This window comes from Anarhichas minor, unplaced genomic scaffold (genome assembly GCF_050575085.1).
Source record: "Anarhichas minor isolate MPS153535 unplaced genomic scaffold, ASM5057508v1 ptg000004l, whole genome shotgun sequence".
Lineage (NCBI taxonomy): Eukaryota > Metazoa > Chordata > Actinopteri > Perciformes > Anarhichadidae > Anarhichas > Anarhichas minor.
Window position 1 is genome coordinate 8,514,446 of NW_027466450.1, and position 26,391 is coordinate 8,540,836.

The 26,391-nt window shown below is 42.5% G+C and overlaps 2 protein-coding genes across 6 annotated transcripts in view; one reads left to right on the forward strand and one right to left on the reverse strand.

Annotated features, from left to right (window-relative positions):
* Positions 1-250: 250 nt before the first annotated feature.
* prpf40a (PRP40 pre-mRNA processing factor 40 homolog A) lies at positions 251-15,113 on the forward strand. 2 transcript variants are annotated; one of them, XM_076108345.1, is made up of 26 exons: positions 251-340; positions 2,675-2,818; positions 4,604-4,687; positions 5,218-5,236; positions 5,331-5,350; positions 5,503-5,544; positions 5,690-5,800; positions 6,864-6,984; positions 7,283-7,307; positions 7,496-7,711; positions 7,966-8,071; positions 10,262-10,326; positions 10,425-10,589; positions 11,410-11,518; positions 11,654-11,804; positions 11,945-12,078; positions 12,238-12,373; positions 12,476-12,567; positions 12,711-12,827; positions 13,102-13,239; positions 13,367-13,462; positions 13,558-13,644; positions 13,754-13,844; positions 13,940-14,001; positions 14,138-14,293; positions 14,475-15,113. In XM_076108345.1, exons 1-26 carry the CDS (start codon positions 338-340, stop codon positions 14,562-14,564), a joined length of 2,580 nt encoding a protein of 859 aa, XP_075964460.1. In that variant the 5' UTR covers positions 251-337; the 3' UTR covers positions 14,565-15,113. The 2 variants fall into 2 exon arrangements, with proteins under 2 accessions (XP_075964460.1, XP_075964466.1); XM_076108351.1 differs by having other exon boundaries at positions 12,238-12,352.
* Positions 15,114-17,291: 2,178 nt separating this feature from the next.
* Positions 17,292-26,391, reverse strand: part of fmnl2a (formin-like 2a) — a 44,637-nt gene continuing 35,537 nt past the window's right edge. Inside the window, exons 13-27 of one of the 4 annotated variants that reach the window (XM_076103985.1) lie at positions 26,149-26,250; positions 25,639-25,960; positions 25,298-25,498; positions 24,980-25,000; positions 23,865-23,989; positions 23,582-23,784; positions 23,214-23,448; positions 22,993-23,061; positions 22,828-22,908; positions 22,605-22,734; positions 22,347-22,510; positions 22,128-22,229; positions 21,311-21,406; positions 20,707-20,830; positions 17,292-17,401 (exon numbers count right to left, since the gene is read on the reverse strand). In XM_076103985.1, the coding sequence (XP_075960100.1) occupies positions 17,292-17,401; positions 20,707-20,830; positions 21,311-21,406; positions 22,128-22,229; positions 22,347-22,510; positions 22,605-22,734; positions 22,828-22,908; positions 22,993-23,061; positions 23,214-23,448; positions 23,582-23,784; positions 23,865-23,989; positions 24,980-25,000; positions 25,298-25,498; positions 25,639-25,960; positions 26,149-26,250 (2,085 nt within the window). Of the gene's footprint in view, positions 17,402-17,687; positions 17,922-19,356; positions 19,449-20,706; positions 20,831-21,310; positions 21,407-22,127; positions 22,230-22,346; positions 22,511-22,604; positions 22,735-22,827; positions 22,909-22,992; positions 23,062-23,213; positions 23,449-23,581; positions 23,785-23,864; positions 23,990-24,979; positions 25,001-25,297; positions 25,499-25,638; positions 25,961-26,148; positions 26,251-26,391 lie in introns of those variants that run through there. The other 3 variants (XM_076103977.1, XM_076103971.1, XM_076103994.1) reach the window with 3 other exon arrangements.

Below are 26,391 nucleotides of genomic sequence, written 5' to 3' on the forward strand. Positions count from 1 at the left end.
AATTTTCCGAAGAAAACCCTTATTTCTCACTTACTGACTGTTTTTGCATTTCACGCTCTTCCTCGCAGATGGAGTTTGCTCATATCTTGTGGAGAGGACTAAGTTGTTGCACGTTATTGCGGCCGATTGTATTTTTCAGAAACTCAAACAGGTATAGGATCACAATATTGCCACTCTGGCGCTTGGTTATTGCGCATTTCTGCGCAGTACTACCGCATAATGACGCTACAGAATCTTTACCTTTGACCTCGCTGCACGAGGAGGAAGTTGAACCAATCGTGTTGCTCGTTGTTGAGAGGTGTTCAGGTTTCTAGGAGGCTGATACCCTCTCGTCAACATGGTGAGTACAACCATTCAAAAGAATATATTAATAGCAGTAAAATAAAAGTAAATAACTGTAAAGATGATATCTGTACTTATTTGGCGTTGGGTTAACGACCGTCTCTTTATCTTAACGATGCTATAATATTGTTGCACGTCCTATAACATCTCAGGTTAGCATGTGGTGTTAGCTTAGCGCCGAGCTACGGTAGCGCCACACACATACTGTCATGGTTCCGACTATGTCCTGGAACTGATACTTTTGATAAAATATATGTAGAGGCCACTCACATACAGTTAACTTTGGTTATGTATCACATTGGTAAATACGTCTAACGGTATTCAGAAATGTAAACCATAATAAAAGGCTGATAAAAGTCGTGTTTAGCTAGCTGACTAAGTTAGTTGGCTAACTAGCTAACGCTAAACGCTCACGTTAGCTATACGTAAACCATTATTCTTCACCAGGTTTTAGACAGAGCCTGTAGTCATTCATTACGAACAGCATTGTACACGGTAACCGTTACCTAGGAAGTTAGCATTACACAATGCAAAGGGGACGTTAATGCATCTACGTTATCGTTTAACGTAACATAGAGGTTAACTAAATTTAGGTTACTATCCCTTTTAAGTAAAGTTTCATAAACCTAAACCAATGGAGTCTGCAGCAATATTAGTTTAATTTTAACATTTAACTTCTCTACGAATGAATGAGTTGGGTCAGCCTGACTCGCATGCATACAAGTTGTAATTAAACCTTAAAAACGAATGTACCCTTTGGCTATATGTAACAGATTGTTGAGAATGTATTACTCTCTTATATTCTGACACTATGGATACGCAAAAGATTTGAGAGAGCTCAAACTATAATTGAGCGCTACTCAGTCTGCAACTTCAAGAGCGCACAGGAGTTGTAAGAGAATAACTAGAATTGAGTCCTGAATTTATCAGATTATTTCACCATGCAAGAATAATTGTGTAGCTATATTTGAGCTAACAATATAGACTCTCATGCTCATAATGATTTAAGTCTTAAACGCCCTGAATGCAAACTCTCCCCAAAGAGTTTACAGCAGTTGGCATCCTTAGTTGGCATTGACCCACTGCCTCCTTCTGGATATAGTCTCATTAAAAAACGTTGTGTAATTAGTCTGGTAGCAATCATCAACCAAAATATAAACGTCCCTCCCTCCACACCTCGTAATTGTGTGATCCCCACCTTTTTCTATTCTATATATTTTCTGAATTTTACTAAAATATGCTCCACTGACTTGTTGGATTTTTTCCCAGATAATTAAAAGTGTCTTTGTTAAGGTTTCGGTCTGCCAACTGCCTCCCATTCTTCTTACCATACCCAATTTGGATGCTATTTTGGTTTGAGTGAAGATATCGTACTTAAGTTGCCCTCTCCCAATAGTGTTGCTAAAGTTGTTGTATTTTTCTCCACACTGCTTTTACCCGGTGGGGTCTTTGAAAAAGACTTTACATCCAGATGTGGGTGTGTCCTGTTGTCAAAAATGGCTGGCAAGGGACCTTTTGTCATCTCAGGTGCTCAGAAGCTGCCAGAACAACTAAAGGAAATTGAGAGATCTTGCTCAGAACCGATCAAGTGTATAATCGAGATTGCACCCTGAAATCTGATTCTGCTCTTATAAATCCACGCCTGCGCGCTTACAATATATTGCCGTGCAGACTGAAAAGCTCTTAGAATTTGTTTTAGTGCATGCTAATACAGTCCTGCATTAAATGATCATGGAAGTTATAATGTTGATGTTTTATAGAGTTGTTTGATTTCACCTAATGGTGATTTTGGAGGCTGAAGTTTGTGGTGCTGTTGAATTGTTCTGCCGTATACTTAGATGCGTTCTCTTATGTCGTCCACCCTCTTTAGGAATATTGTGGAATAATAACATGTCAACTTTATTTATTTATCTTAACTGCAGTATTAATTGTAATATTGTAGCAAGAAAATCTAAACAGCATTTTAAGAACTTAAGGACATATTTGGAGAAACGGCAACGGTGGCTTTGTTGAATGAGGCACGCTGATCATTTTGCGTTACACCACTTGCTGTTTTGAGTTCACGAACTATGTAGTGTTTCTTATTCATGACAGTCTTCATCGGACGCTAATAATGGCCCGAGCCAAGCGCCACTTTATCCAGGTGTACCGCCCTCGGGGATACCTCCCCCATTTGTAAGTCAGTGACAGATATGTTTATGACAATTAGGTTCTCACTTCTCACCTTTTGTTGCCAGACGTCAAACCGGGTTGAACTGAGAGTGGTAAATATTAAGCTCTTTATTCATTTTAATCTAATCATCCTTCTTTTTCTCCATATTAATTTGTCTAGATGGGACCACCAGGAATACCGCCTCATTTCCCTCCCATTGGAATGCCCCCAATGGGACAGAGACCGCCCAGCATGACTCCTATGCCTCCTGGTATAATCCCCCCTGGTATAATGCCACCAATGGGGGCACCACCAATGGGACAGGTGAGCCTTGTAGGAAGCTTGTATGTTTGTCTCTAATTAATTGGAGTTGTTAGTTCTAAGGACTTGGTAGCCTGTGTTGCTGCTCCTCTCACATCAGTAGACATCCTGCTCCTGAGTACTTACCACGGTACACATCCCAAAGCAGATAAGTGAAAAAGCTTGGTGGCAGATGTTATTACTTAAATACAGAAAAACACTTCTCCAGAGTGCACAGTTCACAGCGTTTTAGGTTTATGTTTTTCAAACCACTGTACTGCAAAAATAACTTTTTGTTTATAACGACTTTGCCCCAAAGAAATTTCTAAGCCACTCCGCTGTTGATCATGTACAGCCTTGAAAAGTGAGTGTCAGTTATGGAACCTTAATTAAAGTTACACTATGTTTCATTACAACTGATTGCTCTGGTGTTTTATCGGTGATGGCCCCCACCAAAGTAATGGCTCAGATATCCAAAAGTGGCAACGTCACAAAAAAATGGTCATTACACATGAATGATCAGAAGAAGAAATTTCCATGTTATCAATTTTTTTTTAGAAAATAACCGGTAAATACTAAATATCCATCACAGTTTACAGACCGACTTCCTGGTTTAACTTGAACCCACTGGAGCTCATGGATTTTCCTCTGCAATGAGCGACGATTAGCGACATTGCGCTGTGTTCACTTTTGGTGTCCCTCGAAATAAAGTTGCAGGTTTGCTGGTTAAAGTTGTAATAAACTTTCCTTCAACTCAGTCATGTGTTGGTCATTAGAAATATCAATTTTAACTTCTTTGTTTTGTTTGGCACTTCTGCACAGAAGATGTGTTCAGCTTTGACAAATATCAGTTGAGAAAAGATACCGTGCCCATAGTCCTCTGAAGAGATGCCATTTAACTTGTGCATCTTTTTGAACCTCTACCATCAGCGGACTGAATACTGCCGGAGGCATTATGTTTTCAGGTTGTCCGTCTGTCCTATTTTTGTGAATACAATATCTCAGGAATGCATGGAGGGAATTTTGTGCAAACATCCACTTTCACTCAAGGTTGAGTGGTAATTGGTAAATAGACTTGTATTTGTATAGCGCTTGTCTAGTCTCCCGACCACTCAAAGCGCTTTTAGCACAACATGTTCATTCACCCATTCATACACTGATGGCAGGAGCTAGCTGCCTGCCCATCAGGACTAACTAACCATTCACACCACATTTCGGGTTAAGAGCCAGGGATCGAACCGCCGATCCTCTGATTGAAGGACGACCCTGCTCTACTACTGAGCCGCAGTCGCTTTGAACAGATCAGAACTCAAGAATTCGTATGCTGATTATAAGAATTTCACACAAATGTGTAATAGGACAAAACTATGAAGTGATGACATTCTTGACAGACGTTGGATGTAAATTGTAACCTGACTAGTCGGTGGAGGCACACAACCGTAACACGTTAATTCTAGTTTTATTTATTTATCTTTTGAAGCAAAAATGGGTCACATTCAGCAAACATATGTGGTCCTTTCATGCTTATTAATAAGTGTGATGCTGGAGGGTGTTTGATCAAGGTGCCAACACCAGCCTAAAAAGGTGATGACAGGATGTAGTTTTGTATGTTTCTGCGTCACAGATGGCAAGCGATGGCATCACACCATTCAATACGCAGAGCAAACTGTCTGTCTCACCTTTTCCCCCCAGTTGCAGGCAGCCTTTCACACAGACACCAACACCATGTCTCACACTGTGTCTTAATACGTCTTCCTGCACTGGGTGGTATGGAAATGCCAGATGAATATTTCATGATTCTTTTATTAGATGCCAGGCATGATGCCACCTATGATGCCAGGGATGATGATGCCTCCTCGCATGCCAGCTGCGGCTGTTCAACCAACGGGACCGGTAACTCTCCTCACTACTTCCATCAGTGTTCTGGTTCACACTTCTTAAAATTCACTGCAATCTGTGCCATGCTACGGGTATCATCTGTGCTGCCAAGTAGCACTGTTGGATGTGAATAGTGGTCATTCACAAAAAATCTGTACATTTTTAACCAAAACGTAATTATATACAGTGACTGATTCAAATGTTCCTTATTGTCACTGTTTTGTTTTGCCTCCGCTGCAATCGTAATGACACACGGTTCTGTCAATTTTTCTTTTATACCGAAAGATAAGCAAATGATGCAAATGAGTAATATGATCTATAAATATTTTGTGACAACATCGAGGCGGCTTTAGCGATCGTAAGACATCCACTTCATTATCTCAAGTGTGTTGTTGCGTCTTAAGAGTTTGGAGGTTTGTTCTAATTAGGAAGGCTTTGTCGGTTACTGTATATTGTGAATGATTAGTCTGTATTCTCAGCTGAATTCATCATTTGTGAGTGTTTCTTGGGGAGATAATTCACAATATTTTTTTTCTTCTCCTCAGCCTGGTGTTGACTCCTCAGGTAAGAGCCTTAATTTGTCACTTTTCATCTTCTTGCATATTTTGTATTCATTAGAAGTAAAGTGTCTGACTGATTTGTGTTTTTATCCTCACAGCTGCTGCACCTGGAACAGCTGTAAGTGTAGCATAATCTTTCTTTATATGCAGTAATTACAAGTTTACAATTGCGACAGTTTAGTGTTGTTATCATTAGCTCCAGACTATTGTCTTCTGTCCCCTCAATAACTGAAGTCTGCCAACATTTCGTTTGTTGCTTTGTCCTTGCAGAGTACCACAAATGGATCTCCACAGGACGACCAACCAAAGAAGGTTTGTGCACATTGAAAATGGAAAGATAGACGTGAAAGACGTGACAATATTAACTAGTAAAAAATATTTAAAATAGAGCAAAAGATAAGTCTTTTCTGTTCAGAACTGAACCAGCTGATTTATTTGTTGTTTGTTTCTGCCTCAGAAGTCCCTGTGGACAGAACACAAATCATTGGATGGAAAGACGTATTTTTACAATACAGAGACCAAGCAGTCCACATGGGAGAAACCAGATGATCTGAAATCTCCTGCAGAGGTACAAACCTTTATCACTTTCACAACATGTTTACAGGTGCTACATGAAGATACAGTGGAGTTATGTCTACCTGAGCAAAGAATGAAGTCACTCTCCCTCTGTCTGTGTGCTTCTACTCCGAGCTCCTCTGCGCTTTGTTTACATAGCCGGTCCGTGATTCACAGCGTTTGTGCCCCACTGGCCAGCTAATCGCTGCCGCTTTGTGTTGTGCTCAGAACAACGACCGTAATGATGGCAGAGAACTCGGCCGCAGAGAGAGTAACACCGTGTCCTAAGTGCTGCATTACGTCATGTAAACAAGCCGTGTACCTATCAGCTGTTCGTTCAGATCAGACTTGAGATGCAACTACTTAACTGATGGGTAAATAAATAGTACCTGTAGTATTATATAGTATAATAGTACTCTTCCGACGTTTGTACTTTTTAAACAGTATATTGTGTTATTTGCTATAAATTACAAATAATATAGTCGACAGCAAGTCGGAAACTTTCAGGCAATCTCCCTCCAGCCAGCGGTTATTATATAGATAACTCCTGACGCTTTCAAAGCGAGCAGGAATAAATAGAAACTTGGTCTCCGCCAAAACTTCAGCTCAAAACGGCGCGATGTGTAATGCTGCCTTCCTTGCGGCCAGTTAGGACATGAAAGTAATACGTGTGAATTGTTGAAAAATAACACAAAATACCAGTTTTACAGTGTTATTTTGTGTACACCTAGCCTACCACTTTTATTTCTGTAACTGGCAGCAGTTTTATTTTTTGTATAACTTGATTTCCGTTATCTTTGAAGTCATTGAGAAATACTGAAAACATTTTAGTAACATTTTGTTGTGTGCAAGTTTAGCTTGAATACATGTTACATGTTGACTGCAATCAGTTGATGTAACTTTTTTCAAATATAAAAACTCTATAATCTTATACACACTTTACACAGCTTTCATGTCATAACAATGTCACATTGTGGTCGATATTTCTTTTCATGTGTATCATAACGTCACACTAGTTATCTTTGTGCTGTTTATCTAATTGAAATAACTTCCCTTTTTGTTTTGGCACCTTTTAGCAAATGCTGTCCAGATGCCCTTGGAAGGAGTACAAGTCAGACACGGGGAAGCCTTATTATTACAACTCTCAGACGAAGGAGTCCAGATGGACGAAACCCAAAGAGCTGGAAGATCTGGAAGGTAAAGAACGGCCGTCTGATGATGTCAAACCTGTTGTGAGGAAGGATCTAATGTTCCATACTGATTTGTGCTGCGCTGAATGGATGGGCTTTTTAACAGCAGGATGAATGGTAAGCTGCTGGCCTGTTATACATATAACACTATGCATTAGAGGGGGTCTGGGGTTTGTTGATGTACAAACACAGGAAGCACGTTGTGGCTCCCGCAGTACATTCATCTCTGTGCTGTTGTCTTATCAGCAATATGCTTTGAAATGAAAACAAGTTCCCTAAAAGCCGTCACCTTTTTTCTATTCCAGCTATGATCAAAGCAGAGGAGAACGGGTAAGAGCTTCCTGTTTACCTTCGGTTACTCTTCAGTGCTGCATGTGTTATGAACAACAAATACAGCTGTTTTATAATGAGTGTTTTTCATCTTCATGTAGTGATCCTTTATATTCCAGTCCGCTACATTGCCCTGCTATTCTTCCTATCATGTGGTGTGGTTTGACTCGTCGTGTTCTGCTTTTCAGGACGGCAGAGGCGATGGCTCCTGGCATCACAGCAGCTCCTGCAGTGCAAGCAGATAATTCAGCCGCTATGGTAACCGTGATGGAGGCAGAAACTGCGACAGCGGTCTCAGAGGAACACCTGTCTCAGGCGGCCGTGCACCACGCAGCTGAGGTCAAGACTGCAGATGCACCTGTGGCTCCCTCAGAGAACACAGCCGCCACTGAGGCCACAGCCAGGTAAACATACTGTCTCCAGTACTCAGACACGCAGTGTATTCATCCAGCCAGGACAGGAATAGAGCCATTATGACCCTGGGTTTATGTACAAAGCACCCTTTCAACGTAATGTATTCACGGGTGAGGAGGTCTATTTTTGCGTCTCATAAATGTATTTAATGTTCGCATCTGCCGATGTGATGAATGCTCGGTGTCTTAAATGCTTTATGCAAATGCAGTTAAGTTAATGCATTAACGTCTTCCTGTGCCCTCAGTGTTGAAGTCACAAAAGAAGAACGGCCAGAGCTGCAGAAGAAAACGTACAAGTGGAACACAAAAGAGGAAGCCAAGCAGGCCTTCAAAGAGCTGCTGAAGGAGAAGGTGAGGCTGTCATATAACGTACACGCGCTGTAGGAGAGAGGCTGTGCTGTCTCTGTCAGCCCGGAGTAACTCTTAGCATTTTGACATTTAGCAGGTCAAATACAAAAGAATTGCTCTTATCAGAGTGCTTGCCTGGACATACATTAGTACCCATGAATAATTTAGACTTCATTTTGCACGTGCCAGCTACAAAGACTGTAGGGCTGACTGCCTCGTCACTTCGGGTGGAGCTCTGTTTCCAATGCAAAATGTCATCACGGTGACTGTAGTTTGTCATTAATTATTAGCTTGTTTTAAAACATAGTAAAAAAATGCCCAAATTCGCAATAGCTGCGACCTTGTACACGCTTGCACGGTTCATGAGTTTGGCCATGGTAGATGAAGCGTTTAGAGCAGGGGTCACTAGTAGGCGGTCCAGGTCCGGACCCAGACGCCGTTGTATCCGGACCTGAAAAGCGGACACCTTAACCAGAACCTTTAACCAAGAATGGACAGACTTTTATATGTTAATTCTTCCTCCGGGCAGTTTAAAACCAGCGTCTCATGTGTTCAGAGGCCGTGACGATTATTAAAAGAAGCAATGTGAAGCGTTACTACGAGACAAAGCACAGCGTGCCCACTCACATCTATAATGAAGGCACAGGAAATAAACCTAACAGCCCAATATGATCAGAATCCTAACACGTGAATTCATGCCCAACTATGACGTTAACAGAGAGAATAGAGCTGAAACAAGTGGTTTGATAACTACAGATAAAGTCCATGCACACAGATTCATCTTATTAGAAGATGAGAAAAATATAATATCGTGGTTTTCTTGGTTGACATCACTTAACACCTGAATGAACTGAATTTAAAGCTGCAGCACAATTCAGTTATATTCATTCTTCTAAAATTGAGTTTATTGTAAGATAAACATTTTTCAAAAGCTTTCTGTAACATTTTATTTTTGAATCCGAGTATTTATTATTTATAATTCATCCAGTTAAATTTGAAATCTGACAATAAATATCATTGAGATATTATTCAATTGAACTTTCTTTATTTGATTTGACAGCCAGTTGTTGACCACACACACACACACACACACACACACACACGTGAACACAACTGCTCAATATTTATGGCACTAAATCATTAGTTGTTGTGATGTTCCGGACCTTTGCGTGAGGGAATTCTCTCTGAATGGACCTCGATGAACATTAATTGAATAACTCTGTCCTCGGGCGGAAACTGCTCACCAAAGGGTGGGGGACCAACTGACAGCGAGCTAAAGAGTTGCTGCTCACAGTAAAAAGAAAAATTGAGTAGATGTTAAATTCTTTAAAAAGTGCTGTCTGTTCAATAACCAACCGACCAAAACACTGGTTGATAATGATCATGAAACAGCTGTGTTATTGCTAAATGAGGTGTTTTTGGATATATGTATTACATACTATCTATACATTTTATATGTATACCATGATACATGGGTTTGTTTTTAAGGTTAATTCAATCCGGTCAGTCTCTCCTCATGCCGTGCGTGTTTACCAGCACATCCTTTGCATTGTGATCTGGATCTAATCCCCGCCCCCCCTCATGAGACCCGGGGAGTTCTTGGCTCCATTGTTAAGCTTCACCTTTCGGTTGCCGTGGATGCGTTGTGTGGCAGGGCGCCCCAGCACCACCCACCTGGATGCTGCTATATTTAGGCTCTTTTTAATGTTGTGCACAAAGCGCTCCCTCTGAGATTGCTTGCCATTTCCTGCAAGATCTTAATGGCTCTTGTCTTTCTGATTAGCTTCATTGGATCAAAGGCACAGGGGCGGGCTGGGATTAAGACAGGGAGCGAAAAAGTGGCATGCCTCAGTGAGTTCGAATAACTGTGACAATTTACAAGACAGGCCAGCGGTGGAATCCGTTCATAACGGATGAAGGACTCACTCCCTGAGAGAGGCGAGTGGCAGAAAGGGCGATTACATAAAGTCCTCGGCAGCGCTTCTCTGAATGATTGCCCCTCCACACCTCTTAACCACATATCTATTGGTAATTAAGAAAACGCTTTGGCTTTTAGGAGACAAAGCAGCACTGCTCATTGTTCCTCTACCCGTCTCTCGTAACCAAAAACAATCTGTATGTTTTAGAAATAGCTTGATGTCAACTTAAGAGTACAAACCATCATGACTTTGAATTGTATTCTCTGTATTTCAGGGTGTGTCCTCAAACTCCTCCTGGGAACAGGCTATGAAAATGATAATCAATGATCCTCGCTACAGGTACACTATTCTCCTTGGGTTGGTTTATCTTATTCACAGTAGCAGGGGACGATAACGCCCTTCTGACCTTATTTTCTCCCTTTCCCTCGTCAACAAAGTGCCCTTCCCAAATTGAGTGAGAAGAAACAGGCGTTCAATGCCTACAAAGTCCAAACCGAGAAGGAAGAGAAAGAGGAGGCCAGGATTAAATACAAGGAGTCCAAAGAGACCTTTCAGAGGTTCCTGGAGAACCACGAGAAGATGACGTCCACCACCAGATACAAGTAAGAGCGATCTCATGAAGTTAGTTCTATTCTATATTGATTTATAGTTCCGTGTATTGTCGATATGATTATGCAGACGGGATCAGTGAAAGGTCACCAATGGGTTTTGCACGCCATCATGCAGTTACAGCCCCGGTCACTTCCTCTTGTTGTGGTTCTGATGTCGGGGGTTAAGTGCTTGTGACATTTTGGATTTGGATGTAATTGTCCTCTTGGTGTTCTGTTTTGTCCTCTTTCTCACACACGCATAAATGCAACAGAGATGTTGGAAACTACAACTAGAAATAGCAACTTTTTACTAAATGTGTACTTATCCAGTTGGCTCAGGATCTATTTTTCACCGATAAACAGTAAGAAAGGAGTCGTGCTTACATTTCAAATGTTTCAGCTTTGATCCAGTTCACTCTTTGGTTCGGCATCTGTGTGAAAGTCATCGTGACGGACAGATCGACCAGTGACCTCGACAGCGAGCCAGTTCTTCTAGCGGGGGGGGGTTGTTGTGGTGACGGACTGTAATCTGGGATGGCACACAGCAGGCAGTGTGACTTGATCGATGGGCTGATTGTGTGTCTCCTTACATTTAATACCTTATTTCACTACAGCCTCCTCTGACATGTTTAGAGCTTCAGTGCACATCATGAGTCCAGCTGTTTCTTTTTATTAACATGAAATTCATTTTAATATCTCTATGCATCTGATGACTTGCACTACGCATTAAAAAACAAATGTGTTGGAGGTAACTTTTCCTGTGAAATGCTGCCCTCATGTGGGTTATTGTATGAAAATATCGTGTGTGTGTGTGTGTGTACCTGCAATCCAGGAAAGCGGAACAGATGTTTAATGAGCACGAGGTGTGGAGCTGTGTACCAGAGAGAGACAGGCTGGAGATCTATGAAGATGTTTTGTTCTACCTTGCTAAGAAAGAGAAGGTGCGGCTTTGTTTGTCTGCATGTTTACCGTAATATTGTAGAATCATTCAACTCTCTGTCAGTCGTCATATACGATGTTACTTTGTGAACACTGACACAGTTAACATCCTGCTTTCCTCCACAAAATGTTTCCAGGAGCAAGCCAAGCAGCTTAGGAAGAGGAACTGGGAAGCTCTGAAGAACATTTTGGACAACATGGCCAATGTCACATACCGCACCACCTGGTCTGAGGCCCAGCAGTACCTGCTAGACAACCCGACCTTTGCAGAGGATGAGGAGCTGCAGAGTATGAGAGCAAACATTCATGTTTTTGTTTACTAAATTAGTTTGGAGCTCATAGTAGTGAGAAGACAAAGTCTCTACCTCATTATAGGTTCACTTGGTTCTCAGTTCTCCCTGTTGATAAGTGTCGTTACCCGCTGACAGATATGGACAAAGAGGACGCCCTCATTTGTTTTGAGGAGCACATCCGAGCTCTGGAGAAGGAGGAGGAGGAGGAGAAACAGAAGACTCTTCTCAGGGAGAGGAGACGACAGCGCAAGAACCGAGAGGCCTTCCAGGTGAGAGGGAATGGAGGGTTAACATGCGTGCATCTCAAAACACCAGGGAAAGAACTGCTGGCACTTTTCAAATTGCAAAAGGCAATTGTTGCACAGAAGGGACACGTTCTATTTGTTTAACTATCCTGAATTCTTCTTTTGTTGTTTTTTTCTTCTCAGAAGTTCCTGGACGAGCTCCACGACCACGGTCAGCTTCACTCCATGTCTGCCTGGATGGAGATGTACCCGACCCTGAGCTCAGACATCCGCTTTGCCAACATGCTGGGCCAGCCGGGTAGGACAGCAGGCCACACGAGCTGAGTGATCTCAAGCATGTGGTTGTGATACGCAGAATATATTTCTTTGCAGCATGACGCATATTGTCGACATCTTTTGACTTATCCTTTCTGTTCTGCAGGTTCCACTCCCCTCGATCTGTTCAAATTCTACGTGGAAGACCTGAAGGCCCGCTACCACGATGAGAAGAGGATCATCAAAGATATCCTGAAGGTAAGTGTACCTGTGGTGTGTTTCTATCTGGCATAGTGTCTCAGGACAACACGTCCCATCTGCTCAGATCAGTGTTTGTTGTGACATTTTATTCTTTTATGTAACAACAACTTGTTCATCTTCTGCTTCCTCTGTGCTGCTAGGACAAAGGCTTTCTGGTGGAAGTCAACACTAGCTTTGACGACTTTGGATCAGTCATCAGTTCAGACAAGAGAGCCACCACACTGGATGCAGGAAACATAAAGCTGGCATTCAACAGTGTAAGACTCCTGTGTTACGTACATTTTCCCCCAAATCCGACACAGTTCCTTAAGAACACAGATGCTGGTCAACGAGCATGTGACGGGAGAACATTTGTAGTAACTTTGCTTAAGGTTTAGGAACTTAAAATAAATGTTATTCTAGTTAATTCATGGTTTTATTATGTGTCTTTCGGTCTCGGGCTGAAACGTTGCTCTATGAAGGCCTTTTCCAGGTTGTTTTCATTGTTTGTATTTATTAGATCAACACGTTTTTCCACCTATTTGTGTGCAGCTCCTGGAGAAGGCAGAAGCCAGAGAGAGAGAGCGAGAGAAGGAGGAGGCGAGGAAAATGAAAAGGAAAGAAGCAGCCTTTAAAAACATGCTGAAGCTGGCCACACCACCACTGGAGCCAGAGACTTCATGGGAGGGGGTACGGCCTTAATGCAAAATACATTCTTATCGTTTCGGAGCACCAACTATTCAGTTCTAATCATTTCTGAATTTCTCGTAAAAGCACTACACAGTAGCCTGTCCTTAATGCTTTGTGATGGTTTCAGATCAGAGATCGATTCCTCAAAGAATCTGCCTTTGAAGACGTGACTCTGGAGTCGGAGAGGAAAAGGATATTCAAAGACTTCATGCACGTCTTAGAGGTAAGTCTGCCAGGACGGTGGCAATGCGCTGACATTATCAATCTTGATGACAACGGTGATGCAGGTTTACCGTGGCATGTATTTTCTTTTAACAGCATGAATGCCAACATCACCACTCCAAGACAAAGAAGCACTCGAAGAAGTCCAAGAAGCACCACAGGAAACGATCCCGCTCTCGATCGGTTAGTAGTCCTCACTGCTGTGCTTAGAGAGATAATCTGCATGAACACCTTTTGCCTTGATATCACGCCTCGTTAATCTCTGAGTTACTCCACTTCAATGTTCCGACAGGGCTCCGAGTCTGAGGACGAGGAATACCACAAGAAGAAAAAGAGGTCGCAATCCAAGTCTCCCTCTGAGCGCTCCTCCAGTGGAGAATCCGGTGAGTGGATTTCAAAGCTCTGATGATCTGTTTATCATTGTGTGGAACAAGTGCAGCACTATTGACATTTACTGACGTGTTCTGCCTGAAACCAGAGAGAAGCTATAAAAAATCCAAGAAGCACAAGAAGAAGGGCAAAAAGAGACGTCACAAGTCTGTAAGTATACAGGAAGACAAATCCATGTTGTGTGTGTGTGTGTGTGTGTGTGTATATATATATATATACACACACACACACACACGTATTATCTGAATGTGTTTGTATGGGAACTGATGGTGATTATGACACACAGGCATCGCCAGAATCTGACAATGAGAAGAAAGGAAGAGAGCGCGATGGAAAGCGTGAAAAGGACTTAGAGAAAGATAAAGAGAACGACAAGTCTCGGGGGAAACCTCGCTCGGACTCTAAACAGAAGTCTCCGAAAAGAAAAGCTGCAAAAGAGGAGGTTGGTTTTCTTGAATTAAATATTGATCCTTACTTGATCAAACTGATGCTTTAGTGGCTGCTGTTAAGGTTACCATTAACCACCATCATTTAGAGGTTGTATGTGACAAGTCGGTGACTCACTTTCTTTACAGCAGTTACATTTAATTTCTCATAGTTTATATAATACTGTGTGTGTTCAGGGTGGCTGGGATACATCAGGCAGTGAGCTGAGTGAAGGAGAGCTGGAGAAAAGGAGAAGAACTTTACTGGAACAGCTGGATGCACCTTGATGATGACGACGACACCTCAGCTGCTCTTCTATTGTATTTGTACACTTCTACAAACATGCATTCCCCTCCACGCTCACGTGACTGTGCTGGGCGAACCACCCTGGACGGACCATGTGACATAACACCGTTCTCTGGTATTCATGGGAATGTGAGCTTACACATTTATTTGGTGAATAATTTGATATCAGGAAACTGATCAGCTGATCAACCTTAAAATATCAGGTTGTCTTTTTTTGTTGCTTTTGTTAGTATTTTTTAGTTGTCTGTAGCTGTACATGTTTTCCATTGCCAATCACTTTTATATTCATTTAAAAGTATATCTTGAATGTCACACTGTCTTTCACCTGGAAAAGTGGTGCAAGAAGAAATAGGCTTACGGACATCTTTCATTATCTCTGGATGTGTTCGGGGATAATGAAAGAATAGTTTTGATTTGGTCCAACTTAACTAGCTGTGTTCTCTAATCATCCAAAACGGTTTTAATTTGAGCATCTGTTTAAATTGATCTACTGTAGTGAAATGTAATAAAATACTGTTTCAATGGAATAAGTCTGTACTTGGATACTTCAGGAGATCAACACGATCAAAAGTAAATATTTTTATGTTTCCAAACACTCCAGTTCTACAGGATGTAGTACTAATGGACCGTGTTTCATTGATGGATAAACCAGCTGATAGGACAACTAATCAGTGGGGTGATCCGTCATATGACCGGTATTTAATTCAGTTCAATAAAGAATAACGCTGCCAGTTTATTAGACACATCTAGCAACACTAATGCAGGCTAAGACAACAGTGCTGCAGCATTGGGTTTATCGCCCAATGCTCTAAGAAAGAGAAGAATTACAAAAGGCAAACTGCTTTATATTCAATGTAAATACTTTATTTGATCATATTCGTTGAAAATCTCATATCACCTAATTTTTAAAATAAAGCTTGTTATTTTGTAATAAGCACAAACTGCCTAAAATACATTTCTGGTGAAAGTAAAATAGAAAAACATGCCAGTATTATCCAGTTAGACAAATGTTACGATTACAGACTGAAGTTGAGAGAAAGAGATGAACGGCAGCACATCACGAAGCCACAAAACCAGCTGATCACAGGTCAGCTAACGGAGACTAGTTTGATTAAACACACTGATGCACTTGTTCAAATTGACAAACTTTAAAATGCGTTGCATGTTTTCGTAGCTGGCTTTGATGCGCCTGTGACCCACCCACATGACAGACAGGACTTTACATTAATGTAGATTCTGGCTGCATTTGGCTTAATTAAATATACAAAAAAATGGAAACAAAAACTATAAGTTAAAATAACATTCAAGTTGTATAGCACAAGGCAATGCAAACTTTTGTTTGAACAATATGTACAATATTAACCATCTGGTAATGTGAATTAAGAAGAAAAAACAAGACATTGTAGCAAAATATCTGTACATTTAGGAAACATGTTTTTGTAGTGTACTTTGTTTTGCCATGTTTTTAATGTACACGGACACATTAGATGAAAACAGGAGCTTAAAGAATTCCTTTCAGTGGTTAAATACTATACATTAAAATTACAATAATGTGAGTAGACGCAGTAGCCTGGAATATAATTAATCAGTAAAAAAAAAAAAACTTGACAGATGAAATGCAAAGTTTGATCCAGTCTTGACAATGAGAACCATTTAGTAGGATTCCCTATCTTTCGTGCAGTTTCTACGTTTAATAGAAATTGTGTTTTTTTTTGTTGCTTTACAAGCTCGTTTACTTGTAATTTGTTCCCAGAAACCAGACGGACTGCTGTGCTGCTACAGAAATGCAACATTTTAAATGGACGGTAAAGTTTTACTTCTATGGATCAAGAGCTACAAATTGAGGCTTGATCCATTAACTGAAGTAAATTATGAAAGAAGTCCGCATGGAGTGGGCCTGATATAGATAATTCACATTAGCCCGGTCTTGTTTTGAAGTGGTTTTGATGTCTTTTTCGTTCATTCTTCATCATTATACTTACTTTAATACAAATATAAAGTCTTAATTACTTCACCTTCTTCGCGCCTGATCATCAGCCCTTTCAGTAGAAGTTGAAAAACCTCTTGAGATGTTTGAGCACGTTTGTATAGTAAGAGGAATGGAAAAGAGCACCGGAATGTCCCAAGATACCACAGTGACAAACCCAACACTAAAAGATGTCATTTTTGTAACAGCTACAGGGAACGCGTCCCATACATTCTACAACACGTTTCCAAGGAAGCATCTCTTCACGTGGCTCTTAAGGCCACCGCAAGTCCAGTTTTACACAACTTAAAATCAAAGCAAGGTCAGGTTGTATTGCTTGAAGTGGGTAATATTAAAACAAACAGTCCTCAGACAGGAGACGGCGTGACATCAGCCCACAAAAATAAGTTCAGGCACTTGGCTTGTCTAAGGTTTCTGAATCAACCTTTCAGACACTTAAAATTCAGTCCCACGCATGTCCCCAGTCCATCATAGTGAAAAGCTGCTGCTGTACCACAGACATGGAGTAACATGTATTCTTATGTAATATATATATATATATATATATATATATATATATACACACATATATATATACACACACATAATCATCTCTATGGTTGCTACACTTATCATCCTTCACTCTGCATCGAACCTCCCGTCTCTCCGTCTCACATGCATCCTCACCCCCCCCAGCACATGCATCCTCACCCCCCCCCCAGCACATGCACTTGCTCCCTCGTCACACGACCACTTCGCCGTTGTTACTCGGCCGCAGGTTCTGATCATCAAAGCGTCTCCTGACGCTCCTCCGCACAGCGTCTGCTCGCCTGTAAGGCTGATTCCTCAAATCTGAGGAAGGGAGGGGGATAAAAGAGCTGTCAGTCATCTTGTGGAAGCATTTTGATGAGCCCACATACCCAGAGTGCTGGCAGCCTGTCTTTCAAAGCAGCATGAGTTCTACACAGAAATAAAAATAAAAAGGCTTGCAGGTCATCCGTCTCTTGGTGTTACGACAGAGACCACAGGGTTTTGACTTGTGAGTAGAAAAGCTTACATGGATCTTGTGAAAACCAAGATGCACCTTTGCCAATAAAATGGATGAATTATCAACCGAAAAGAGTTGATATTTTGTATCGTTAGACATTCAAATGTATTGTTATGAAGGCGATATAATGAGTGGAGAACAGAGGAAGAGGAAGGTCAATACTGAGTGAACCCTGAATGAAAATACAGTAAAACAGGAAAGGGAGGTAATAAAGAGATGCTTGCCAGGTTTGGGACACATCCACCACTACAGGTGTGCTACTGGAGGAGTTCCTTACCCTCGAGTAGACATTGGGAAATTTAGTAATATTATTCTTCTTTAGTGCTAGATGAAGAGAAGACAAAATGGAGGTTAATAATGGAGGAGGAGGAGGCTGACAGGAGCATGTCAGCCCGGCATATTCACCCCTGCTTTGCTAAGAGAGCGCTAAGAGAGCACTGCGAGAGCAAAGCAAAGTGGCAGCAGGCTGCATGGGGGGGGGGGGGGGGGGGGGGAAGGCCAGAGGAGGGGGAAGGGCATGAGAAGGGACAGAGCTGGAGGATGTTAACTGGTTCATCTGGCAGCGAGGAGGATCAAAGCTTCTGTAGTTTCTTATTTTTCTGTGTTATAAACTCAGTCTGCTTTGCAGAGTGGCTGCCAGCAGGATAGAGAAAGAGCCCGTTTCAAACTTCCAGTACAGAGCGATTGTGAACTAAAACAAAACTAACACGGTTCCAGGACACAGCAGGATTGTTACATTCAACAGCAACCAAAGCATGCATGCAGCCGGATGACAGGTGCAAACTCAGTGAAACAACCTGGCTGCATGTTAGTAGCACACACACACACACACACACACACACACACACACAATGCAACCGCAAAGACAGACTGCTGCAATGTAAGAGATTATGCATATGTAGACGTCATGCAGAATATTAGCGAGCCTGCCACACCACAGAGAGTCATTTGACAGAGAGGTGACCTGTCAGCCGGCGGCAGGAGCAGGCACAGCATACGGGCTAACTGGGAGAGCAGGGATGCATTGTGGGAAAGCGTTCGAGATGAAGCAATCGGCATGCAAGAAGCGGTTTCAGCAGCAGTGATGTGATAACGAACACATGGACATTTATTTTTCATTAAAACACTGATTGAAAACACAAAGAAAAGCAAGTTATAATGCCACAGGCCCTTACACAATAATGACATCAGTCATACCTGTCATGTAGAGGATGACTAAAGCTCACATATGTATATTTTACATACACACACTGCATTAAATAACCATTAAATTTGAATCTAATCAGTGATAAACGCTAAAGTATTTGACTCATGAGTCAGTATTTGTTTTTAATCCGTTAGCACTAGATGGCAGCACGCAGCTCGACTATTCCACTCCAGTGCTTGATGAGAAAACGTACACTCTTTCACCGATTCTCATCTCCTGTCACTGCAGATAAAAGTATGAACTTGGAGACAGTTTCCTCTGTGACATTATGGTTTGCCATGGTTGATAAAATGATGATGATAAATGACGGGGTCACACTTCATGCAGGTGGGCAGAGAAAACCGTTACACCGAGTCATGCTCAGGAGAGAGAACACACACGAGATCGGGCACGGTGCACAAACACAGGTCCGAAAGTGTGCGGGTTGAGTGTGACGGTTTAAAAAAGAAGGGAGGACGTGTGAAGAGGCATGCAAGGATGGAGGAGAGAGAGGCATAAAGAAGAGAATGTTTTGTTCCAGCAACCTTAGAGAAGAGAGACAGTTCTACAAGCTTAGTAATGGTACTCCTCATTGAGGGCGGGCTCGCAGAAGAACCGAGAGCCACGCTTCGCTGTGCGGGCGGTAAAGGGCACTGTCTTCAGCACTGCATTGAGAACAACAAGGACAACAGCCAGGACAAACACAGTTTAAGAAAAGCAGACTCTACAGGGTTTTAGCACTGGTTAGCGCTAAGCAAATATCTAACAACAGCATCAGGAGGGGCCAGGAGAAAATGTCTTTATTCTAGCAGTTAATGTTCCACTGAAGGGTCAGACTATAAACTCTCTCTGGCTTGGTTTGTTAGAACACAGCAAAGTTCTATTGTTACAGAGATCTGAATTGCCTTAACGCTAGAATCACATTTACATTATTACTGCGGCTAGCGGAGGAAAACATATTGAGAACTTTTACTCATGTAACAGGAGCAATACGTCAGTGTAGAAATACTCCATTACAGGTCAAAATGACTTAACTAAAAGTACTATTAACAAAATGTAATCCCACTTTTACAATATCACATCATAATATTATATTGTTAATACTAATGCATTAATAGGTAAGTAGCATTTCAGTGTTGTAGCTGGAGACAAACGGTACAAAATCTATAACAACGCATTGTATTAATGTATCACGTTTTGTATGTAAAATGTTATTTTTCAGAGTAAAGTATTAGAGCTAGACTTACATTGGCTGGTATCAGTTTATTACAACTATAAATATATCTTACTGGTGTGTCCCTACTTTGTCCACCAGAGAGCACTGACAAGTTTATTTTTCAACTTTAAAAATGCTCCGCTCAGTATTTAACAAAAACTAATTCAAGGGATCACTATCAAGATTGTTTGTATGTTATGCATTTATGGCCTACAAACAAATATATAACATGTAAAGTACAACTGTACTTAAGAACAGCACATCAGAAAAGTGGTGGGTAAATTCCACCGCCGCCTACGGCAAGTTTATCACACTTCAGTAAACAGAAGATGTATTTATTCCAGTGTAATGAATTCATTTCCTAGGAGCTAGTCCCAACCCGGCCCCGTCTACGTACAGATGGTGTTGCAAAGCAATGACAAAGCAGATAAGATTAGCAATGATCATCAGACACATTTGGAGCTGAATGTCTAGATTAGCTGGACTGTCGGTGCATGTTTGTACTCATTAGGTTGTACACCTTTAGTTCTCAAACATCTGACAGCTGAGCTTTAAGAAAAGCCAAAGTCATTGTGTTAGTTGATTTAGATTCCCTTTGGAGAGGACCTTCATGCAGAGCGCCCTGTACCGTAAGTGTGTGTGTGTGTGTGTGTGTGTGAGTGAGTGTGTGTGTGTGTGGGGCAAGAGACAGGTCCAGGTGATATTACCTGTGATGATGTCTTCTATCGCTCCATCTTTGCCTTCGTAGACGTGGCGGCTGTCTTTCACCTGTTTCTTCCTGAGCTCATGGATCAGCTCTTGCTGCTGCCGCTTGTTTTTATGAGATGGAGACTGAGGAGACACACAAACACACACACACACACACACACAAACACACACACACACACACACCGATACCTCATTTAACATGTAATAATAAGTCATACGCTTAGACATGAGTCCAGTACAATCTACAAAGATTCTCCCACCCACGATTTCTTTTAGCTTAAATATGCTTTTGCGCCACACATCGCTTCCCTCTGTAGGTTTGTGCATGTGTGAGCTAAGTGAACCATTTAAGAAGTATAACCGCTGATCCTGAGTCGATGTGATGTGGCTCAGCGGGGTGTCAGACTGTGGAACCAGATATAACTACACCCGGCAGGCAGTCAGTGCTCAACTAATCCTGTGATCAAGAATCTGGAGGAAAGTAGGATGAAGCGGAAAGGGGAGGAAGTGGTCTTCATGATCCACTGTAGCCACCTGCCCTAGAAAGAAGTGTGTGGGGGGGGGGGGGGGGGGGGGGTGACAGTTGAAAGAACGGTGACTCACCTTCTTCTCTTCCTCCATCATGGCCTCCTGTTCGAGAAGTTTCTCCATCAAAATCTGCTCCTGTCTCTTCTTCTGCTCATTGTCCTCTTCTGCTTGCTGAGGATATCACATAAACACGGCACGCAGTTACAACTCGTTTAAATGTACTACTGTTACTATCACAGCGAAAACTATGCTGTTAACATGACATCAGAATCTCTCATTCCAAATGCATCGAATAGTTTCGCCACAATGTGCTGTGCGAGCTGAGATTCTGTTTGGGCACCATGAAATGTGATGAATGACGTCATTAACACGGTTCGGAGGAGTCGAGGATGCACTAAACAGAGTTGACACCGCAGCTGTGAGAGAAACGGCTGGAAACAGTCAGGAAGCTGTGATTAGCAGCAACACATGGTGTGATGCGTTTTCTCCAGTACATCATGCTGAAAACTTGCAGATTTATTTGTAAAATACTTATTGGTTTTGGTTTAGAAGAGAACACTGTGCTGTGGTGATAACACCAGAGGGCGTGTTGATGTCTCGCCACATACTCTCCATGTGGACACACGCACATACACAAGCATCAACACATCCGGACCGCCTCATACACACACGCCCAAGGACAACCTCATGCATCCTTCCAGATGTTGTTGTGACTTAAAGGGAAAGTCCACCTATTTTACACATCAAAGTCTGTTTACAGGTCACGGAGAGAACTACTGCACATGTGGGGGAAAAAAAAGTAGAAGTGCGATGCTAAATCTCTGAGTCTTAACTGGTTGGTGCCCCCCGACTAGTTTTGTGCAATTGTGCAAGAAATGATTATCCAACTCACCCTGTAAGCCTTAACAAATCGCACAAACACAGGGAAGAAGACGGAGGGTGGCGTTGTTTTGGCGTTCTCCCCGAAGAACTTCACCGCCTCGTCAAAGGCATCCTTTCAAAGACAGAAGTTAGAAAACACTCAGATGACTTCATTTTAAACCCTGTCACAACAACAGGGTTTGAAAAAACAAGGCATTAGGTTTCGCAAAGCGAGGCGTGCTCATGTTACCTGTGCAATCTTGGCATCATCCTGCAGCTTCTTCAGCTTGTTCTCATTGTGTGCGATGAAGTCTTTGAGCATGGTGTTGTGGCCGTGCATGCTGTACTCTCTTTTGGTCAGCTCCATGCCTCTCAGCAGCTCCTTAACATCCAGCAGGACGTTCTCCAACGACACTGTGAACACCAGCGGACGCGTGAGTAACACGTGCGACGCGCTGAACTGTGAAAAGTCAAGATGAGAACGACACACGTGCACTATGCGACTCACCTGCTGCAGCTTTCTCCACATAGTGCAGCTCATTGTAGAAGAGAGAAACTTGGGAGTATTTCTCCTTCACCACATTAGCTATGTAGTGTAACAACGTCAGCTTACGGTCCGTCGACTTGGTATCAAGTAGCTGTGGAGAAAGTAAAATAGAAAACACAAAACTTAAGGAAAACATCTGTGTAGGAAAAGTAAAAGGCTTTAAAGTCAGAGGGAGGCAACTTACCAAGTCTAAACTTTGCAGCTTGAATCCGTACACCGCTCCCCTTTTGCTGCTGTTCATGTAGTTTCCCAGTGCCAAGATAATCTGGCGAACAAGAAGGAACAAGAACGTGTAAGAAAAACCCTGCATTCATTTAACATTATGTTCGGATACAAATAAATGAGTTACCTCTAGAATTTTCTTTAGCTTCTGTGACGACTTGATGGACACAGACGCTGCAATGACTGCATGAATTTGCTGCGGGGCAAACGAAGGGGATGACATGAGAAGATGTGAAATTCAGTAAACTTTCTATGGTCACAGCATCCCGTACAGACTGCCTCTAATCATATCCAGTTTTTTTACTGTCGGAACATATTGTCCTACACACACGAGATCCCAGTTCTCACCGGTGTGAGCATCTGCACGCTCTCGCTGAAGTTGCCGATGAAGGCCATGATGGTCATCTTCTGCATGAGCCGCTCGATTTTACTAAACTGCATCATGAAGCGGTCCTCGTCCGTCAGGCTCTCCAGGGGTTTGCGCTCCTTCTCATACTGTCGCATGCTTTTAATCTCATGTTCCGTGGGCTGGAAGCGCATCAGACACTCCACGAAGTCCACCGGCAGAGTTCGCAGGTCAAAGCTGGAAGACGGCGAGACAAAGGAGGGTAGAAACACGCAAAGTATCTTACACAGACCATTTGATATCTTATGCCATGCAAAGAAAACACTCAAATAAAAACAAAAAAGGTCTTTTGTTTTATTCTGAGACTTACATCTGAATGGCCTTGCAGATCTCCTCAGGAGGCTTGCCCACTTTCCTCAGTGTGATGGCCAGGTTCTTTGCTCTGTTGGAGTCCAGCAGCGTCACCTTGTTGGGCATCTTTTGGATGATCTTCTGCTTGCTGGTGATGAGGTCGATAGCCGGGCCCTGAGCTTTCGTCTTGAACATCTCCTCGAACTCATCCACGTTTAGGTCCTGAAAGACGCCGACAAAAAAAATGTTCCATCATCGCGGAAATGAGTCAGAAAAGGGGACTAAAGGATTCAGACTCTTACCTCGAGTATCCTCTCATCATCGATCTCATTAAAGACAGTCCCGTTGATCTGGTTCGGTTTCAGGGCTACCCAGTTGAAGACGGGCATACGGAACTTAGTCTTGATGGGCTTCTTTATCTTAACAGCTGCACAGGAAACAGAAGCGTTAGCAACACGACCCTATCTCCTACGAGAGGACACACACGCACATTCACACACACAAGTGAAGGGGTAGACAGGTGACAAACGTGGATATGACTGTTTTATCTCTAAAAACATACATCCCTACTTCAAGTAGAGTTTGAATTTTAAACTAAATGGACACTTGGTCCTACTTGAAGCAGAGTAAAGCCTGTCAGCCTCTGGCAGGTGAACACGGCCAAAGTGTATGCACCCTGTACAGTAAATGGTGCACATGGCGATGATTTCCTGCCTGGCCCGGTGACACACTTTATCGGACAGCTTATGGCTATTTGTGGCCACTTGGGCTGATTCACCGAAGCCGAGCATCGAGGTGGCGCCTGGTTTAGCCACAGAGACGAGGTGTCAGCAGGGACAGAAAGATAAGGCCGTCACGAGAGGGCAAACAGCGCTCCAACAGCTCTGCATAAAGCCTATCGCTTTCTATCCTCTGCGTGCACCAGCAGGTCACCGTGTCTCAGCATGCAACCAACACTGAGATGTGCCGATATTTAACGCACAAACACACACACACACACAAACACACACATATATATAACAAGACTACAGCAAGGTGTGAAGGTGAATCATGCAGAATTTTGAAATGTGGTATTTGCTCTGTTATCTTAATGTTTCACAGAAAGTCTCACTGTGAGAGCAAAAATAGAATTCATGAAGCCACAGTTCACTGTTTTTGGAATATGTGTTACTGTTTTTATATGCTGCTGAGGTCAAGTGGCAAAAAGGAGAAAAAAAAAGAGAAAATGTCTTTGAGAAACATGAAAACAATTATGAACTATTTCCAGGAGGCTTGAATTGCACATTGTATAATTGTTTGTTTGTTTTCTATCGGGATTCAGAGACTGAAAATACCATTTTCCAAAAAATGTTGTCCTTGTGATAAAGAAAGGGACCATTGGAGGGACAAAACACCAAACATGGCAAGCAGAACCTACAGAAAAGTTTGATGGGTCCCTCTGGTTGGCAGAAAAAGAAACGGTTCAAAGACAAATCATGAAGAAATTGGCAGAGTTAGTGAGAAAGCTTACACGTGCACATCGCAAACACACTTTTACCATTAAGCAGCTGCAAAAAGTGTTGAGGTGGGAGCAACATAACAATTTTGCAATTGACAAAAGTAGTTGGAATACAAGTCTAATATAATAAAAGTTACACTGTTTTGCAGAAAATATCTGCACATTACTCTATTTTCACCTCTTGAAACAGTTCTTCATCACATAACTCACAAACTTGACTCAATGTGTGTATTTTACCTGCTAAGCCAGAGTTCAGGATGACAGTGGGCGTCCCACAGCCGGGCAGCGGCGGCGCTACAGGAGGAGGCGGCGGAGGCAGAGGTCCTGAGATATGCGAGGCTAGCCCTGGAGGGGGAGGTGGAGGGGGAGGGGGAGGGGGAGGCGGTGGAGGTGGGGGAGCTGCAGCTGCAGGAATGGCTGACGATGGTCCGTTTAACACTAAGAGAGAAGAGAGATGCTTAGTATCACTTTTATATCGACGTACAAACTGTGTATATTCCCTCCCATTTTCTCTCTTCTTTCTGCATTTCATGATTAACAGTTTACATGCCGATAAACTGCACTAATATTAAACCTACATGTGCCGTTCACTGGCAGTGGGGGGGGTGGAGGAGGAGGTGGAGGAGGAGCCGGCATCCCAGCTACAACTCCCAAGTGATTTGGAGTGACAGCTGCACCGTTTCCTCCCATCGCAACACCCGGCAAGCCACCCACACCGGAGGATGGCGAGGGCAGGATGGAGATGTCTCCGTCTCCCTTCTTGTGGATCTTGATGGTGCCTTGTTTCTCCAGTTCGTGGATCTTTTTCTCCAGGTTACTCTGTCGCTGGATGGCCTCGTCCTTCTCCTTCAACATCTGCCGCAGCGAGTGTACCTGCGAGCTGGTGTCTTTGTAGACTTCCTGTGTGGGAGACAGGGGGTTGAGAATTGTTAATAAAGTATTGTATAATCTTTTTTTTTTTTATATTTCTGCCACGAGAGTGGAAACCTTACAACCCCAAAACTACATTTCAACAGTTGGCAGAACACTTTGAGTGCTTAAATGGATACTTAAAGGATGAATGTGAATGTTCAGAGGTGGAGTCTGACCCTAATCGATTCAAGGTCCTTGTTTCTTTGCATCAGCTGCTTCTCAAGCTCCACGATCTTGGACATGGCCTCGTTCTCCGTATCCTGCAGCTTCTCTGACATCTACAAGTACAATAACCGGGAGGAAAAGGGCGACACAGTGACACGAACTCATTGCGAAACATCAAACACAATATGTCAACAAAGAAATCTCAGGGCATGGATGTATATATATATATACATATATATATATATATATATATA

What these genes read in the sequence shown, in the direction of transcription:
- prpf40a (XM_076108345.1), top strand. An exon ending in ATCAATGATCCTCGCTACAG is followed by an intron (nt 10,327 to 10,424) that starts GTACACTATTCT and finishes TCGTCAACAAAG; the next exon opens with TGCCCTTCCCAAATTGAGTG. An exon ending in CAGAGACTTCATGGGAGGGG is followed by an intron (nt 13,240 to 13,366) that starts GTACGGCCTTAA and finishes TGATGGTTTCAG; the next exon opens with ATCAGAGATCGATTCCTCAA.